At 38.8% G+C, this 20,537-nt stretch overlaps 1 protein-coding gene across 1 annotated transcript in view; it reads left to right on the forward strand.

Moving 5' to 3' along the window:
• Window positions 1–3,065: 3,065 nt before the first annotated feature.
• LOC136863591 (probable RNA-binding protein 46) overlaps window positions 3,066–20,537 on the forward strand; it is a 290,814-nt gene continuing 273,342 nt past the window's right edge. The window contains exon 1 of the mRNA XM_067139969.2: window positions 3,066–3,746. Coding sequence (XP_066996070.2) covers window positions 3,066–3,746 — 681 coding nt within the window. The remainder of the gene's footprint in view (window positions 3,747–20,537) is intronic.

A 20,537-nucleotide genomic window follows, 5' to 3' on the forward strand; every position in this document is an offset into this window, starting at 1 on the left:
CCACCCAACAGCGGTTCAAATTACTTCTGCTATAAACAATATTTTTCCGTAGTTCTTCTGGCTATAGTCGACCCCTTATACAAATTCCTAGTAGTGGATATTGGCACCTACGGGAGGCTGAGTGACCATGGTATTTTTGAAAACTCGTCCTTTTACAGTGATTTCCTTGTTGGAAAAACAATTCTGCTTGCAAAGCCTCTACCAGGGATGAACTTGCCAGTCCCTCACGTATTAGTTGGAGATGAAGGGTTTGCATTACACACATTCTTAATGCTCCCCTTTCCCAAGACTGCTGCTCACAACGACCCACATAAAAAACAATTCAACCGACGACTTTCTAGGACTCGACGAGTTGTGGAAAACGGTTTTGGTATATTACCGTAGTTCAAAAATGGTGTATCTTTCACAGACCTACAGAAACTGACGTCGACACAGCGGTGCTCATTGTCCTAGGCTGTTGTCGTCTACATAATTACATTATTATAACTAAGACTTGGGACGTAACCGCTGAAGTAGAAAATCAAGAGGAAAACGGACAACCACATGCTTTACTTCTCAAACACCAAGTAGCCGTAGAGCAAACAACGCTGCCTTGGAAGTTCGCCAATACTTTATGAACTATTTCATCAATAATAGAAAGACACTTGAACTATTGTAAGCAATAATGAAAGGAACAATATTTTTTTAAATGATTTGACCAAAGGGTTCGCTTTTAGATAACCTGACAAAACATTGCACCTCTATCCAGTCTAAATTAAGATGTACTTATAGTTAAAATAATTACATTATTAGTAGAACAATTTACATACTATGATAATTAAACAAGTTGTTGTGAATATTTAAAGTTGAAAATATAATACATTTTTCATTGCACTTACCGTCTGAGTTCAATGCACGTCCTATCTCCCTCCATTTTTCTGTCTTCTTGTCGGCGTTTTTGTACTCAACATGTCCCCGCTCATATAAAAATGGGTATTTTTTCACCTCTTCGATAAGGCCTCCCTTGTCCATTTCAAGAAAGAACGCAATACACTATGCGGGCAACAGACTCGAAACACAACAGATCGCAGCCCGTTACGTCCTGGATGAGATCGTTGTCGCAGACCGGAGTGTGTGTGACGGAGATGATACAATATTACGAAACTCTGTTTGGCGTCCAGCCCGCTGCGGGCAGAGTTCGCAGAACGTGGTCGCAGCCCGCATTCTGTGTGCCAAGGCCTTTAGCTGTACATTTCATCTACATTTACTACCGTTATTTCAAAGAAAAAGACAATCGCAGATCCGTGCAAATGTCACTCCGCTTAAATGTCGTCATCCTACTTCTGACTCACCAAGTACTGTTGGAGTGAAAGGCTCCGTGCAAGTATTACTCGTGGAAATGTCACTCTGTGCAAGTGTTCCAACCCCAGTAGCTACGTGAATAACAACATACTGTCGGCGTTAGGGAGGTCAGGAATGTAACTGGCCACTCTTACTGGAGGTAAACTGGGCTCAGAAATATTTCTCATTCTGTGGTGTAATGAATAATAATAATAATAATAATAATAATAATAATAATAATAATAATAATACTAATAATAATAATAATAATAATAATAATAATAATAATAATAATAATAATAATAATAATAATGGCGCATGGCCTCCGGAGGGGCATGGTGCAGTTCTTTCGAGTTGACACCTGGTAGGCGACCTGTGCGTCTATGAGAAGGGACCCTACCTATGATGAATTCTAATGCTGAAGACGACATACACACTCAGCCCCTGAACCATCGGATTTAACCAGAGAGGGTTACGGCTGGGATTCGAACCCGGGATTATTTGGACCAAAGGCCAGCTCACTATCATTTAGCCATGGAGCCGGACAAAAAACAACGAGGATGTTACGCGGAAAAATATAGAATATGAATATGAAAAGTGTACGGACACTAACTTAAACAGTTACTTATACATTTCATCTAAATTTACTACCCCATCGCCATAAGACCTATCCGTGTCGGTGCGACGTAAAGCAAAAACAAAAAACAAAAAACAAAAAAAAATACTACCGTTATTACAAAGAAGAAGACAATCGCGGCTCCGTGCAAATGTCACTCCGTTTAAATGTCATTATCCTACTTCTGACTCACCAAGTACTGTTAAAGAAGAGTGAAAGGCTCCGTGCAAGTAGGGCTATTACTTATGGAAATGTCACTCCTTTTTAATGAACATTTCGGTTACTGTGTAGGCCTCTTCCAGCAACATATGCTATTGCAATACGAGAAGCGAAATTATTTTATTTATTTAAGTTATTGTCATTTTTTGTTTATTTAAGGTTTGAACATTCTCTTACGGTACGGTACCAGTATTCTATAATATTTCGTCTTTAAGAAAATGTATGTCGGACTATTTTATTAACATGCTATCGAAACTAATGTAGTATGATTGGCCACCATGAAAATATACGCACTCTTAATAGTTAGTCATTGAACACATGCTCTGTACCTTAATTAAGGCCACGACCGCTTCCTTCTCATTCCTAGCCCTTTCCTATTCCATCGTCGCCATAAGACCTATCTCTGTCGGTGCGACGTAAAGCCAATTGTAAAATGCAAAACATTAAGGCAGACATGAGCGCAATCGTGAGTTCGTAAAAGAACCAATAATTATGATAAAAACTTGTTACCGGTACACCCTCTTTTGACAACTGAGTGCGGGGTATGAACTCGACCGTGTGATACCATTTAAAACTTTCCGTCCTCGTCTTTGTCTATTTTCAGCCAGGGGGTTTGAGTGCAAAAGTACTCCTCGAATGAAACATGAACCAATGTAGTCATGGGAGATTTCATAACATGTCTCGGCAGTAGGCCTACAATATTTGGAACTTTAACTTTCGGCAAATAAGTTAGATCATAGGAGATGTGCGCCTTAACGGTGACATCCATCCAGGATAGCGCTCTTTTTTCCCCCTTCTCAAGGGCAAGCCAATCATCTCACCTCGTTTATGTGTGTGGTGGGGGCTTAACCTGCAATAGGTCCCGCCAACAATTCAGTGATAACACAGCAGAATGTCGTTTCGGTCGATTATGTGCAACAGACACGATCACACCGACTTTATTTACCGTGAACAACAAGTTAACCTCCTGGAATTAATGGAGAAAACAGGATATGAGTTACTGCAAACGAATGGTCAAAGGACGTACTCTCCACCGAGGGAATGGAATATACCTCGTCCACCGAAAGGAAGTGAAATTTTCATCGGAAAGTTACCCAGAGATGTTTTTGAACATGAGTTGTTACCCATACTGGAAAGAGTAGGAAAAATTTATGAATTGCGTTTGATGATGGACTTCTCTGGTTCTAATCGTGGTTTCGCGTTTGCGACATTTTTTAGTGCAGCTGAAGCTAACAGAGCAGTTCTTGAATTGGACAATTTAGAAATTCGGCCCGGTGAGAAATTAGGTGTTGTGAAGTCTTTGGATAATCGCAGGTTGTTTGTAGGTGGCCTTCCCCGGAAGAAATCAAAAGAAGATGTAATGAACGAGATTCGGAAGATAGTGGATGGAGTTGTTGACGTTATTTTATATAGCAGTGTCGTAGACAAAACAAAAAATCGTGGTTTTGCATTTATAGAATTCGAAAGTCACCGTGCTGCTGCGATGGCTCGAAGGAAACTAGTTCCAAGAAAAATTCTCATCTGGGGTCAAGAAATTTCAGTTGACTGGGCTGAGCCAGAAGGAGAAGTCGATGAAGATATAATGTCGAAGGTATGTAATTTTAATTTAGTTTATACTAAATTGCTTGTCGATACGTAGTTAACTTTCTCAATGTATTTAATGATGATTGTTGTTTTGAGGTACTGGTACTAAACTGCATTCCAGCACGTCCTGAGTTCTTTTGCAGAGTTGTACTTTCGACCACATGCGGTTTTGTTATTTTAGATATTAGGTTCTCGTGCACAGCTTTTTTGAGGGAGTCGGGGTGTTGATTCTGTCGAGATTTAATTACCAAGATAAAAGTACATATCGGTATATATATAAATGTAACAAGGAAAATTAAAAGATACAGCATCTGAGGTTCGTGTTTCGCTTCAAAGTACGTGGTGCTTCAGTCAGAAAATCTATATTGTTAATTGTAGGTTACGTCAGCATTATTGTAACCAAGTTGATTTTGTACAGTAACGTATTTCTGTGTGTAAATATAAAGCTTTTGTTCCAAACACTCAACTAATTCTTGCTCAGTTTTTTTCCACTTAGCCCGAATGTGTGAGGTTTTACCATAATGTACTACGTACCCACCACACCAATCGCCAGAAATATGGTAAGGGCTAGGAGTGGGAAGGAAGCGACCGTGGCCTTAAATTAAGGTACAACCTTCAGAGCTGCCGACAGTCGGGTTCGAACCGACTATCTCCCGAATGTAAGCTGATAGCTATGTGACCCAAACCGCACAGCCACTTGCTCGGTACCTTTGAAATTGTCTGCGTAGTAGGCCTATTAACATACCTCTAAGCCAGGTACTCCATCACGTGACAATAGACAGCGGCGGAAGCGCAAGAACTGGCTTTCTGTCTTTAAACAGATCAATTCTTGAGGGTGCTTTTACTAACTTTTTTGCCATTAGACACTCATTCATACACTTTAGGGTACGGTACTGACCTCGTACAGTTTCACGAAACCTGTGTAGAGAATGAACTACGCAAGTTACGTGTATCATTTTCGGAAAGCTTACAGAAAGGCCTTCGGGTGCCTTTTTCATGTAAGCTACACTATCAGTAATATCAATACGATAAGCGGAAACACAAATGCTGGCTTACTTGAGAACGTTGATCCCCACTTACTGTTTTACCACACGGTTGGTAAAATAATACTTTTCCATCGGTAGTGAAATGTTTTTAAATTCCTCTACGTATTGTTGAAGACGCGATCTTGTACTCGACTCACTTTCGGCATTGCTTTACAGGTAACACACGCATTTACGGCGAATCACTGTTTCAATAAAAAAGAATAGCGGCAGACACTGAAGGAAATATTTCTTCTCTCTTAGAAATTCAGACAAAATCTCACGACCACCGAAAATATACAATGGGCCCGAACAGTGACACAATCCCACTACCTCCTGTTTAAGGAATGCGCAGTTTAATTTTTCGGTATTCCCCGTAACCTTATTTCTCCGTGATTGCCTTTCGCTGACATAGTATAGGCCTACCGGTAAACAAAATCCGAACGGGTTAATACGAGCTAGTTAGAATACTAGCTAATTCAGTCATGTAGGGAAACAACTTGCGCAGCAAATCAAATCGCTATCTAAAGATAACGACGTAGCCAGTATAAAGCATTTCAAATTTTTGTTGAGTAACAAATATTGCCGATTTATGTACTTATCATGATATGGATTTTCTTAAAATATGTATTTACATATTATGCAAAATAATATTAGATTTTTATGTTTAGGGATACACAATAGGAATAATAGACTTTGTAGATTGTGTTTAAACATACCAGTATGCAAAAAAATATAGTATCAGTAATTACACAAATTCTACTCCCTAGTTACCACAACCAAATCGCTCGGTCCCTTAAAAGAAAATGCACTGCTTAATCTTATAGAAGTACAGGTTCTGAAAAAAGTAATGTTTCCTGCTCCAGCCTTGGATATGCTACTGATATAACAGCCAAGGGGAAAGATGAAATGTGACAGAGATATTTATCAGAGGTAAGGGCAAAACTTCTGTGTCTGCTGATCAACAGTAACACCAGTGTCCGACTTGTTGGCTGAACGGTCAGCGTACTGGCCTTCGGTTCAGAGGGTCCCAGGTTCGATTCCCGGCCGGGTCGGGGATTTTGACCTTAATTGGTTAATTCCAATGGTGCGGGGGCTGGGTGTATGTGTTGTCTACATCATCATTTCATCCTCATCACGACACGCAGGTCACCTACGGGTGTCAAATAGAAAGACCTGCACCTGGAGAGCCGAACCCGTCCTGGGATATCCCGGCACTAAAAACCATACAACATTTCATTTTATTAACACCAGTATTCACCACTTGCAGCCCAGATGTCTAGGCATGGTATGTATGGAACAAACAGCATATTGTTAGGTCCACTGTGCATGAGACCAAGCGGAGTGGTCACGCTTGTTAACATGCTACGGTTATGAAGCCAAGCTTCTGCATTCGGGAGACGCGTGGTTTGAACTCCACCGTCAGTTGTCCTGAAAACGATTTTCTGTGGTTTCCCATTTTCACTTTCAGGCAAATTCTAGGACAGTTTCTATTCATAGGCCACAGCTGGTTCCTTCCACCTCCTTACCCCATTTCCATTCACCATCCTTCATTTAATCTTCATTAGCTCCTCAATGATGTTGGCATCAGGAAGGACATCCAGACATAAAAACCTGCCATATAAATTCATTTCACCCCATACCCGAACCCATATCAACAAATAGGAGTAAGGGGTACGGACAAACAATAATAAGGAGGCTGAGTGTTATACATTCTTTCAACTGTCTACAGTTTTATGAGGCACTGCAGTATTGGAAATTTGCTTTGAAAAGGGATTGCTTATTGTGTCAGTAAATCTATCTATAACTCTCATAGTGAAACACTCCTAAATGCCACCCGGTCGCGTCAGGATTCGAGCAGGAGCATGACATCTGAGTAGTTTAGTCACTGGCTTCTTACCATGGCGACCGCGGTTCGAATCCTGGCTAATGCTTGCTTGCTTTCTTCTTTTTCTTTTGAGGGGAATCAAACACCTATACCTCTAATAACTAAAGTTGAAGTCTGACAGGTAGGGTTGGAGGGAGGAGCATTGCACGTGCCATTTCACGATGTTGCCACATTCCAGCATTCCTTTCTCATATTCCTCGCTTCCAGCTCAGTTGTTCCCTCATTCATTCTGACCACTGTGATCTGTTGTAGACTACCTGGCCAGGCGGTGTCATCCCATTTGCGATCACTCTTATCAGTGACATACAAATAGTCAGGTTGCTGTGAGGGAATTCCTTACTGAAGGACTGGTACAGGAAGACATCTTTCACGTAACTGGCGAAACTGGGATTCTTATGAATCATATGTTGAAACTCATTAAATTACTTATATTCACCATTTGAGACTGATGCATTTAAATCGGGACTGACAGAGAATAAACAGGACTCAAATAAACCTTTTATTTAGAGTTACCAGATGGTTGTGGGTGTAAAGGCAGTTAAATGAGTTTTAAGAAGTAGGACGAAAAATGGGCGTATTAAACCGTTGAATTTTACACTTTCTGATTTCAAAACAAAGGATTTTGCTGTAACACTTAACTTCTTCGACAGTGCTACCCTTTTTGAAGCAATTGTAGCTCATCCCATATTTAACAGTTAACTAACACTTTCTTATACAATAGGGGACAATATTAATATTAAATTAATGCTTAGGCCTACATAATGCTCAAACTGTTCAAATATTCATACTGAGACGTTAAGTAAGCAGTTACTCAAAATATAATTAGTCTACTTTCCTCTGTCTGTATGTATGTCTACCCCTCAGTCTCATTTCTTGATACCGGGTCGGGATGAGATGAGATTAATTTATACAGCATGTTTCTACAGCCGGATGCCCTTTCTGGCACCAACCTCAGTTCAGGAGCTAATGAAGACAAAATGTGTTATGGTGATTGAAATTGGGTAAGGGGTGCAAGGATTCAGCTCTGGCCAATGGATAGGAACTGTACCGGCATTTGCCTGGAAGTGAAAATATTAAACCACAGAAAAGTATTCTGAGAACAGCCGATGGTGGGATTCAAACCCATGCGTTTCCCGAATGCAGAGCTTGGCTCCATAGCCGTAGCGCATTAAAATGCATGGCCACTCAGACTACTTTCACTTATATAAATAAAATTATAATTTTTGTCTGTACGCTTGGATTAGATATACAAGATTCCAGAACTTAATGTTAAGAAAATGTTTAGATGAAAATAAGTTGAAAAAATAATAATTCTATAATGATAGCACGAAAAGATTATATTGCAATCGGAAAATAGTGGGTTTGAATCCCATTGTTGGTAGCCCTGAAGATGGTTTTCCGTGGTTTCCTATTTTCTCCACAAGCAAATGCTGGGGTTGTACCTTCATTAAGGTCATGACTGTTTCCTTCCCATTCCAAGCCCTTTCCTATCCCATTGTCACCAAAAGACCTATCTGTGTTGCTGCGACGTAAATCCAGCGGTAAAACAAACCCATGTCGCCAAACATTCCTGACCTTTCCGTAAATTTCTGTAAGAGTATCCATTATATAAAGCATAAGGCTTGCCTTTCTCCGTCCCACTGATCTGCATGTCGTACGTAAGCACACAGATAGCATAACAACAAAAGCTACGTCAACGATGGATGTCTACAGCTGGAATAATTACAGTATGTTAAAAAGTATAGACTAATATTACTTCAAAAAATGTTCAAGAGAGAGGGTACAGGTTGGGAGAATCCTTATCACACAGTTGTGTGGAGTACGCCCTAATTAGCAGTCCCCGTGCTGCATTGACGTTGGAAAACCCTGACAGGCTGCTGATAATTTTACAGTGATCGCAAATATAATGCCACTCACACTGAACTGCTTGAGACAAGATACATATAGTATCTTCAGTATGGATCCATAATGATATTTATCACTTCCAACTCCCAGCAAGACGAGCTGGCCAGAAGATTTATCTCCATGGCTACCGCAGTCACCCCACCCTCGTTTCCATGGCAACCATACACCCACTCCCTTTATCCCACCACGGCAGGCAGTAAACAGACCTCCCTCCAAGAAATGTCAGACACCAGCTTTCATTATTAGAGGTATGAACAGCTTGGCAGAGCAAACAAGACCGAGCCCTCAGTACGCTGTGCAGTCAGACACTACATCCTTTCATTCGCACAGTCTCCTGGGGGTTGCCTAGCTGAGGTGGTGAGATATGCTCGGGTCACCCGGAAGAATGTGTGCTCGAATCTCTGTTAGGAAAGTGGAAAATTCAGATAATTGATTTCCACTTCGGGAGAGGCACATGACCCTAAATTAAGAGTTAACTCTGCCTACACCAAAAATGAGTACAGGTTAATTTCTGAGGACAAAGTCAGTCAGAGATGGACTCCCTATCCCATTTAGTGCCGAGGTTACGAATAGTGCAAGTCTTTACCATCCCCTCCTCCAAGGGCTGCCATGGTCTGTACGGAAATTATTTTGCTTACACTTCTTCCCATTCAGATATCAGTGTATATTTTTCTATTAATCTGCCTGAAACAGCAGGTTGACCACAATGAATACAACAAATTTATATGATAGTAACATACAACAGTTATGAACAATGGAAATGAAATGAGGCCGTGCACTAAAAATCCCCTTTACCCCCTTCCTACAAAAATTGAGTTACGTACTCCATTTGGTAGGCTTAAGTCTTCAGCAAGGATAACTAATAAAGTGAAAATACTGTTCCAAAACTTGTCAACACATACTGCAATAGGGTTTTGAAACTCTGTGATAATTTCAGAACTCGCTAACTCCATCGCTGATATCGTTCCAAAATCTGCTATATCCAGGTAAATGAATTTAGAGCATTGCAGTCATGTGATGCAATCTTCTCTGGTCTGTCTTGCAAAGTGAGATCGGTACAGTTATTGTGCTGAATGTTTTGTGCTGTTATTGCCATTACTGACATGATTAAAACAATGTACTGGGACTATATTATGAAAAATGAATTGCAACAGAACTGCCCTGTAGGGTAAGGATGAAAAAGAATGCTCGATCTGAGTTAATGGGATAAAACAATTAAGAAAAAAGTTATTATGCATTATTGTAGTATGATTTGGAGTGTGGTCCTCTGTTTGCTTAATATTGTTTAATTAATTATTTACAGGCATTCTCCTATAGAGTCGTGGTTCAAATCATGGTCACTCCATATGAGATTTTTGCTGGAAAAAGCGGAGGCAGGATAGGTTTTCCTCCGGGTACTCCGGTTTTGCCTGTCATCTTTCATTCCAGCAAAACTCTCCAATATCATTTAATTTCATCTGTCAGTCATTAATCATTGCCCCAGAGGAGTGCGACAGGCTTCGGCAGCCGGCACAACTCCTATCCTTGCCACAAGATGGGGTCTTCATTCATTCCATCCCTGATCCGATCACTGACTGGAAAACAGGTTGTAGGTTTTTATTTTCTCCTATAGAGCCACTGGCCTACCCAGTGTGCAAATTAGTGGTAAAACATTGAAATGCAGAACAGTGAAGGTGAAGGATGTCCAAGTTTTTCATTTAAACTTTTACTCTTCATGGAATAAAAGAGACCAAGATTAATTTTGAAGCACCTTACAGTTCACACAACAAGGAGACACTGTCGTTTAGGCAATGGTGTAAGTGTTATGTATTTTGTGAAGTTACAGTAAGCAGACAAATTTTGAGTTCATGTCTGCCAATCAGCATTTCTTAATATCCTGCATGTATCCAAAAATAGTGTTCAGAGAATTCCACATAACCATTTGTGAACCAAAGATATGCCACATGAATACTCGTTGGCTGAACGGTCAGCATACTGGCCTTTGGTTCAAAGGGTACCGGGTTCGATTCCCGGCCAGGTCGGGGATTTTAACCTTAATTGGTTAATTCCAATGGCACGGGGGGCTGGGTGTATGTGTTGTCTTCATCATCATTTCATCCTCATCACGATGCGCAGGTCACCTACAGGAGTCAAATAGAAAGACCTGCACCTGGTGAGCCGAACCCATCCTGGGATATCCCGGCACTAAAAGCCATACGACATTTCATGCCACACGAAAAATGCGGAGGAGCACAAATTCAACACAGGCATGTGGAGCAAAGGGAAAGTATACGAAGCTTTGTAGAATCTCTTAAATGTACAGAAACCCATTACTGCTGAGGGAGTCCTTTACAGGGCATTATTTACCTGGTGATATGTCAATCAGTAAACTACACATAATGTATAATGCTAGAGTAACCTCTAGCTCTCAGCATGTAAATAAAATCTTTACACCTCCAACTGCACAATCATTCAGGGATTTTCTAAATCAAAGTTGACAGAGGATGGAGTCACACTGTTTACATGGATAGCACATGAATATAAGAAGTGTGCAAACAATATATCATCCACTGTATGGTATTGTTTAACCAAAGCTGATTTGGTACATTGTTGTACAGTTAGAATATGTGCAGATGGGTGTGGGAGACAGAACCGTAATTCATCAGTGATTACCATGGCCAGCTATTTTTTATCTCAAGTAGCTCCAGGAAATATGAAACATACTGAACTCTTTTTCCCTGTTTGTGGGGTTCTTAGCTTCAGATGGGGTTTTGGGAACATTGAGAAACTATAATCTATTAGCTTCATAGTCTGTATGGATAGTTCAAGCACACAAGTATGAAGGATGAGTTCTCCACCTAATAAGTACTTTATTTTACATAGTGTCAATATTATTTACATAAAAGGACAGTACGGGTTTTGACCTGTAAATAGGTCATCTTCAGTTGTTGATGAACCTGCTTAATAGTGACTGTACAGAATAAATACTACTACAATTAAAATTAAACAAGAATGCCATTACAATAAACATGAATGCCACTATTCTAAAAAATATTTAAGGTTAAGATATATACATATGGTACAGTTTTGGAGGTTAGAGGGCCTTTTCCCTGGCCCCATGACTTCTACATATTTCAAAAATTGTATTTGCTGAGGTTGAAATCAGATACAATTCTAAGAGTTTATCAAGAATCGCTGACATTCTTTTGTCAAGTTCGAATATCTATGTTGGGCAGCAGATTGTATTCTTAGCTTCAGATGGGGTTTTGGGAACATCAAGAAACTATAACCTATTAGCTTCATAGTCTGCATTGATAGTTCAAGCACACAAGTTTTTCACTAACATGTTTTTCAGCATTGATATAGACTGAGAATAAGCTATGTATCTGTAAACAGGTTACTGAACCTCTTATTCTAATGAATACGATGTCCCCGAATATTTGCTGCCCAAAAATGAACTTTGAAACATCTCATAAAACTGTTGGACATAGTGTTCCGTCCGTCCATAGATGTGACGTTGCGCAGCCCGTAAGGGCAACTGATAGAATCCCGATTTTAGATCAATTTTTATCACGAGTGATTGTGGTGGAATACGTTGTAAAGCACAAGCTGGCGTAGCCAGCGAGAACTTTGGTATAGTATATGCTTTCGTCCATTGACTTAAATCATGTATGAGACGGACCGTGCTGTCGGGTTTTGCTACTAAGAACAGAGGATGAGCATTTGACACTTCACATTCCACTAAGATTGCACTATCTACCAAGTCTTGAATCACTTCATCCGTCAAGGGCGAAGACTGCGTAGGTATGAAAGTAGGTGGTGCTGCAGTAGGCTTGGGTAGGCTGAACCCGTTGTACACTATATCTTCGGCGTACCTGCCCATGGGGTTGTCCTGGTAAGGCACCTTGGAGATGGCTGGAACTGCAACAGACTTGTAGGATGTTGGATGTCGTTTCTCAAGCTAAAAGTCTGGACGATTGTGTAGCTGGCGATACTGTGGGTCTGGAGTGAGCAGTGGTTGTGTAATCGGGCGGTGAAAGCGACCTCCATCCCAGTAGGTCTCGTAGTTATCATCAGCATATGCAGTATCCTGCTCAATCGGCTCCCCTGTTTCCGATGAGCTTCCATCCTGCGGGGATGGGCGACGATCGTCGAAATCCGCTATATCCCACGGGCTGGATTCTCATGGGATTTCTATTTGGGGTGGATGATAGGAGCCTATGGAATATGCTCCTGATAATCCTCTGATACATCCGGATCACCTGGTTGGAAGGTTTGCCAGTAATTCTGAAGAGTTGTAGCTACCGACGACTCTGGGCAGTTGACGATCGTCGTCTGCGGAGGGAGTGTAGGACCACTGTTCCCCGTTGTAGGCAACCCCTCCGACAGGGCTGCTACTGCCGTTTGTCGCCGTCAGTGCATAGGTCGACACATCTCGAAGTTGTTGTGACTGCCGGTCAGCACCCTTGAAATACAACTGGCGCTCCTCTCCAGGGCGGGCTGGTTTTTATGCCTTCAAGCCAGCGTATTCTCATAAAAATTGGGCCTAAGTATTCTCATAAAAACAAATCAACTCCTTTTTCACACCCCACTTCCTTAAGTTGATTACCCCCCCCCCCCCAAATGCCCTCTCAAGTGGATTTTCCAAAAACAAAAAATATACATATTTCTTTATTTTTAAAGGATACTCCAATTACCAATTTTCACCTCTGGAAAATCTTTAGTTTTTGAGATATCACTATTTTAATAAAATGAATTCAACCCACTTTTCAGTCCTTTTAACCTCCCCTTAAGTGGTTTATTCCAAAAAAAAACCATACATGTCCCTTTATTTTAAAAGAGATTAAAAATACCAATGTTCATGTCTGTAACATGAAGTTTATGAGATGTTCTGTACATATTCTCATTTTAAATGTTTACCCAATTTTTCAGTTCTCCTTAAGTGGAATTTCCGAAAATTATCTATCTTATCTATGTTTCTTTACTTTTACACGAGATTTCAAATACCAATTTTCATGCCTGTAACACTTTATGTTTATACTGTAAATATATATATTTTAAACTTACCTAATTTTTCACTCTTGTTCACCCCCATTAATTGGATTTTCAGAAACAAAAAAAAAAATATGTTTTTCTTTATTTTTAAAGGGGATTTCAAATACCAATTTTCATGTCTGTGACATCTTCAGTTTTTGAGATATAAGTATCCTCATAAAAGGTATGCAACCCCTTTTTCACCTTTTATCACCTCCCTTGAGGGGATTTTCCAAAAAAAAAAAAAAAAAAAAAGAAGTGTTTCTTTATTTTTGAAGGAGATTCTAAATACCAATTTGTACATCTGTAAACTTTTAAATGCTCATTTAAACAATGCATCCCCCTTTTCACCCCCTTAGCAACGGAATATTAAAAAATCTTCCCTTAGTGAGCACCTAGATTCTAATATAAATGTAACCCCAAAATTTCATTTATGTCCAGTCAGTCAGGGCATGTTATTATATATATATATTGTACCAGTAAAATACTGTATAGCTCAACTTTATCATTTACTTTAAGATCGCACGAGTTATGTCTCAGGGCTGTTTCAGGTAAATTATAGCTAGGTCTTGGTACAGGAGGAAGAGTACTATCTACTAGAAAACTTGAAATTTTGTTTAAGTATAAAGTTTATTCAAATAAATGCATGTTGAATTGCATATCAACTTAGTGTAGATATTTGTCGTTTTCAACATCGCCTATCAGGTAACAGGTACTCCTAGGTCACCATGCTAAACTGGACTGGAACTCGTTCTGCAGGACCCTCTTGTTGCGATGAAATGGAGCTGGAACACCCAGGTCGGTCTGACATGGGATCGAACTCGTACCTCCGACATACTAGACTGTCTCCGACGTTCTACAACGATGTTGTGAGGTAATCACTCGTTACTTTACTCACACGAGTGTCCACAATAGCACAGTCCCCCGACACATTCATTTGACACCAATGTTTAATTTAATATTGTCGTGATATGCAGTCAAACTCTACTAGTCCCTTGTAGACAGAATTTAAATGTTCCTTAAAGATGAAGATGCGGATAGCATCGAATTTAGAAAAGAAATAAAACACAGTTCATGAACATGAGCTTATAGAAATAACGAAACTGAAGACTGTTCATAAATTATGCACAGTTCGTGGTTGCTTTCCACTGAAATATGAGCGCACTTGACACAAAAATAAATATGTGATTGCTCAAGAGTTTATCCTGCAGACACTGCTGCACTAATTATTAAACACTTTGAGGAAGAAATAATGTAAGCAATTATTATGCACAGTTCAAAATGCAGCTCAATTTGAATTGAATATAATTCACTTCAACCCAGAAATTGAGAAAATAAGGAAGTTAGCAAGTACTATGCACAGTTGTACATTAACACAGTTTGAATTGATTTTCATTCAGAATTAATCACTTGTGTAGAAGCACACAAGTATAAGTTATGTAATAGGCAATCACTTGCATTTATGGTAGTGAAAAGTGTAAACACTTTCATGAACACGTCTACTTAATAAAGAAAATAAGCTGACTGAGTTTTAAGAAAATTTCACAGTTAATAATACAATGGTGTGACACTTTGCAATTCACAATGCCTGTTGAGACTAAGTTCCACAATTGTAAAAAAAAAAAAAAACCTAAGTTCCACAATTGTAAAATGGTAAAAAACAAACAAAGTTCCAAAATTATTAAGACTTGTCACGTATTGGAGTTTCTACATGCGCACAAATTATAAGTTCCACTTGACTCACAGAATCTAAGTCCACTATAAAGACTTGTAGAATTTGAGGATAAATTGGTCAGCACTTTGACCCAACGAACATAGTAATGATGCAGCGTGGTGAGTCAGACTGGACTCCCAGCTATGACTGCACTGCACTGATTTGGTTGGGTTGAGCTCTTCTTATATACGATTTGTGCTTCTATGTCATCAGATATCATGATTTCTATAAAGTTGAATAACTCAAGAATCCCTTGACGGATTTACGTGAAACTTGGAATTAGAGATGTTTACATGATCCTCTACAAAATGACGTATCTCTCAAGGTGATATGATCATTATTACAGGAGTTTTGAAAATTTTCAAGTCGAACATTCGGGAAGGTGTGACGTGGCTTCTAGAACACGCCAGTCCATGCCAGGCAACACGTGACATGATAGGCGGGTAGCCTATCTTGCTCCTGCATCCACATCACTCGTACAGCACTAGCTGCTTCAGGCGGGCTCGCTCCACCGAGCGTAAACAGACTCAGCTAGCAGTAAATGTCTTGCGTGGTGATTAAACATTATTGATCTTCAAAAACTATGGCATGTATCATGCGTAACCGGTACAATATATATATATACTGGCAGTTACCTGGGGTATTGCTTGCGTGCATTTCATAATTTGTTAAAATTTGTTACTCGGTACTGTACTAAAACATTATCTGAAAATCCTGAAAATATAAATATCCACAGAAAAATTGAATTTCATTTACTAGGATGTAAAAGTGACCAACCTGTGAAATTTTGATGTTCTACATCAAACGACCTTGGGGGAATAATTATTTATTTTTTGATCTAACACTTATTTGAACCCCATACAGGAGAATTTGAATGTTTTAAACCATATCTTATTTAACTTCTAGGATGTAAAAGTGACCAAACTGTGAAATTTTGATTTTGTACATCAAACGGTAGGCCTAATTGAAGAATGAATACTTTTTAAGGGGTGAATGTTTTAAAATATTTATTAACATCTAGGATATAGAAGACAACCATTCAGGTAAAATTTTAAGTTAATGCCTGAAACGGTTTTGGAAAAATGGATATTGTATTTTTGAGAGTCAAGCACTATCCAAAACCCTCAGAGGAGAAATATTTTGAAGTATGCTGTATTTTACACCTAGGACATAAAAGTAGAAGCTTCTCGTAAAATTACAACTTATAAATGCTTACAATATAGTGATTATTATAGTTACATGTAAAATTACAACTTTGTACATCAAACGGCTTTGGAGGGATGAATAATTTTGTTTCCGGAACTAACCCCATTTTAACATATTAGGGGTGGAACGTTTTAAAATATTTCCTATTTCATACCTAGGATGTAAAATATATACTGTTATTAGGAACTTTATCTTCATATATTAAACCATTTCGGTGGAAGGAAGGAAGGAATATATTTGTTTCCAGGAACCTCCATTTAAAAAAAGCAGCTTGATTTGTTCTGGGTGATTTCCGACAAAAGAGTAGCGTTACAAAAATGTTGCAAAGTTTGGGCTGGGAAGACTTGGGAGAAAGGAGATGAGCTGCTCGATTAAGTGGTATGTTCCGAGCTGTCAGTGGAGAGATGGCATGGGAGGACGAATAAGTTTGAGGTGTGTCTTTGAAAGTAGGAAAGATCACAATATGAAGATAAAGTTGGAATTCAAGAGGACAAATTGGGGCAAATATTCGTTTATAGAAAGGGAAATTAGGGATTGGAATAATTTACCAAGGGAGATGTTCAATAATTTTCCAATTTCTTTGCGATCATTTAGGAAAAGGCTAGAAAAACAATAGATAGGGAATCTGCCACCTGGGCGACTGCCCTAAATGCAGATCAGTAGCGACTGATTGATGATTGAACTCTCTGAGGGGTAAAATTTGTGTGAAACCTTCTGTTATTTAACACATAGGATATCATATGGAATTTGAACTTCGCAGTTCAAATGGTCTCAAGTAAATGCATATTTTTGTCATCAGTCCCTACCCCTCAGTAAAAACCACTTAGGGGTGTATTGTATTGTTGTTGTTTATTTAAAATCCAAAACAGTATGTTTATAGAGGGCAGCACCGAACTCTAATAAAAATCAAGATCAAAGCTCCATTACCTCCATTATTTCTTAGGCCTAGTATATGTACTAAGCTTGTGGAATTTGATTAGTAATTTGAGAGGTTTAAATCTTTAAAAATTAGACATTCTATGTGGGCAAGTATACGTAGGTACGATTAATGGTATACAGTCTCAAAAAATGTTTCACCAGTTGTGTACTAAGAGCAAGATTATTTCAGTTAAGCCCCTAGGTTTTACAAATTAATATTTTTGGAAATAATGAAGATTATTTCAGTTAAGCCCCTAGGTTTTACAAATTAATATTTTTGGAAATAATGAAGAGAAATTGGAAATTCGGTTGAGTACCTTGGCTGTTGTGAAGACTTAGTTTTACAAGTTCAACTTCTACATGGTCCCTACGCTTATATACTTGAAATATTTTGAATTACGGATATCTCATGTTTGACACTTATGACATCCATAACTATTAACCCCCCCCAGCCAAAATCCCTTAGGGGTGTGTTGTTTTAGACCTGTTATTATTTAAAATCTAAAACATATAGGAGCAACCATCACATGAAATTTTAACCTCGTATGTCAAATGATTTCAGAGAAATGAATATTTATGGCAACAAAAACCCCTGCCCCCCTGTCCCTGCCAGTTAAAACCCATTAAGGGTGTGATGTTTTAAGACCACTTCTTAGTAAAAATATAAGTCATATGGGAGCAATCATCACGTGAAGTTTCAGCCTCGTATGTCAAGCGGCTTCAGAGAAATTAGTATTTTATCATCAGGTCCCAAACCCTGGTCAAAACCTCTTAAGGAATACTGTATATTGTATTAAGACCACTTCTTAATCTAAGATATAAAGGAGCAACAATCATGTGAAATTTCAACCTCGCTTATCAAACAGTTTAAGGGAAATAAATATGTTTGTCATCGGACCCCCCCCCCCCATTCCCAATCAAAACCCCTTATGGGTGAATTGTTTGAAGACCATTTCTTATTCAAAATCTAAGACATTGAAGAATAACCACTATGTGAAAATTCAACCTCGTATGTCTAGCGATTTCAGGGGAATGGATATTTTGGTCATGGGGCCTCACATCCATACCCAGTCAAAACCCCTTACGGGTGTATTGTTTAAGACCACATTTTATTTAAAATCTAAGACGTAGGAAAACCATCATGTAAAATTTGAAGCTCGTATGCCAAACAGTTTGAAATAAGTGAATATGGATGTCGTCAGCTACTCCCGTCCAGTCAAACCCCCTTAGGGTTGTATTGTTCTGTGTTCCTTTATTTCTAAAGTCGATTACAAATTCCAATTTTCACGTCTGTAACATCTTCAGTTTTTGAGATATATGTATTCTCATGAAAATAATTCAACTCATTTTTCACTTCTCTTTACTCACCCCCTTAAGTGGATATTTCGAAGACAAAAGAATAGGTATGCGTTTCTTTATTTTTAAAGATTCAAAATACCAGTTTTCACGTCTGTAACCTTCCGTTGTTGAGATATAAGTATCCTCTTGCCACTTTCTTCCCCCCTCCCCCCAAATGGATTTTCCAAAAACAAAAATATATGTGTTTCTTTATTTATAAAGGTGATTCCAAATACCCATTTTCACGATTGTAACATCTTCAGTTTTTGAGATATAAGTATTCTCACAAAAATAATTCAACTCCTTCTTTTCCCCCTCCCCCAACTCCCCACTTAAGTGGCCTTTCCGAAAACATAAATATGTGTTTCTTTATTTTTAAAGGAGATTTCAAATACCAATTTTCACTACTGTAACCTTGTCAGTTTTTGAGATATGTCTCCTCATAAAAAAGAGTTCAACCCCTTTTTCAGTCCTTTGTACAAACCCCCCTAAGTGGATTTACCATAAACAAAGAATACTTGATGCTCTATTTCTAAAGGAGATTCCAAATGCCAATTTTCACATCTGTAACATATTAAGTTTTTGAGATATGTTGTACATATTCTCATTTTAAAAGTTCACCCCCTTTTCTCTTCCCCTTAAGTGTTTTTTCTGAAAATAAATTATGCGTGTACCTTTACCTTCACATGAGATTCTAAATACCAGTTTTCATGCCTGAAACATGTTAGGTTTTTTAGATATATTGTAGATATACTAATTTTTATAATTCACCTCCTTTTCTCACACCCGTTCACCACCCTTAAGTGAATTTTCCAAAGAAAAAAGAAACGTGTTTCTTTATTTTTAAAGGAGATTTCAAATACCAATTTTCATGTCTGTAATGTCTTCAGTTTTTGAAATATAATTATCATCAACCCATTTTTCAGCTTTTTCACCCCCTTTAAGGGGATTTTCTGAAAACAAAAAATACTTGTTTCTTTATTTTTAAAGGAGATTACAAATACCAATTTTTACATCTGTAAACTGTTAAATGTTCAAGATATACATATACTCCATTTTTTAAATTCACCTCACCTTTTTACTCCCTTAGTGAAGTAATATCCAAAATTCCTTCCTTAATGATCACCTACACTGTAATATAAATGTATCCTCAAAATTTAGTTTCTTTATCTCCAGTAGTTTTGGCTCGGTGATGATGAGTCAGTCAGTCAGTCAGTCAGTCAGTCAGTCAGGATATGTTATTTTATATACAACCTGTGACAATAAAGTTTGGTGAATAGTCCTGTACTATCGACATAGATGAACAATGCATGACAGTGACCTTACTGTCCATCAAAATAGTACCCTCAATAACTGTGCACTGCTGAGATTGGCGATACATGTCCTGGAAACTTTGTAAGAAGGCTTCCTTTGGAATGGTGTTCAAAAGCCTCGTTACATTTCGTTGGATGTCAGGAATATCGTCAAGTCTCTTTCCTTTCAAAGCGAGTTTGATGCGTGACTTTTTGGTTCTGACCTTTTTCCGACGAGGGGGTCCTGTAGAACGCCATTCCATGCTTTGCCATTTCATTTCAGAGTTGTACCTGAGACACCAGGTTTCATCGTCAGTGACGATACAGTTCAAGAAATTTGGTGTCGCATCCGCCGTTTCGACAAAATCCTGTGAAGCCTCTAAATGTGCCTGCTCCTGATCATCAGTCAAGTGATGTGGCACAAGACGAGAACACGTTTTCCTCTTCCTTAACTTCTGGGTAACAATTTGTTGCACGGATTCATGGTTAATCTGCAGTTCAT

This window comes from Anabrus simplex, chromosome 2 (assembly GCF_040414725.1).
Source record: "Anabrus simplex isolate iqAnaSimp1 chromosome 2, ASM4041472v1, whole genome shotgun sequence".
NCBI classification, from domain to species: Eukaryota; Metazoa; Arthropoda; class Insecta; order Orthoptera; family Tettigoniidae; genus Anabrus; species Anabrus simplex.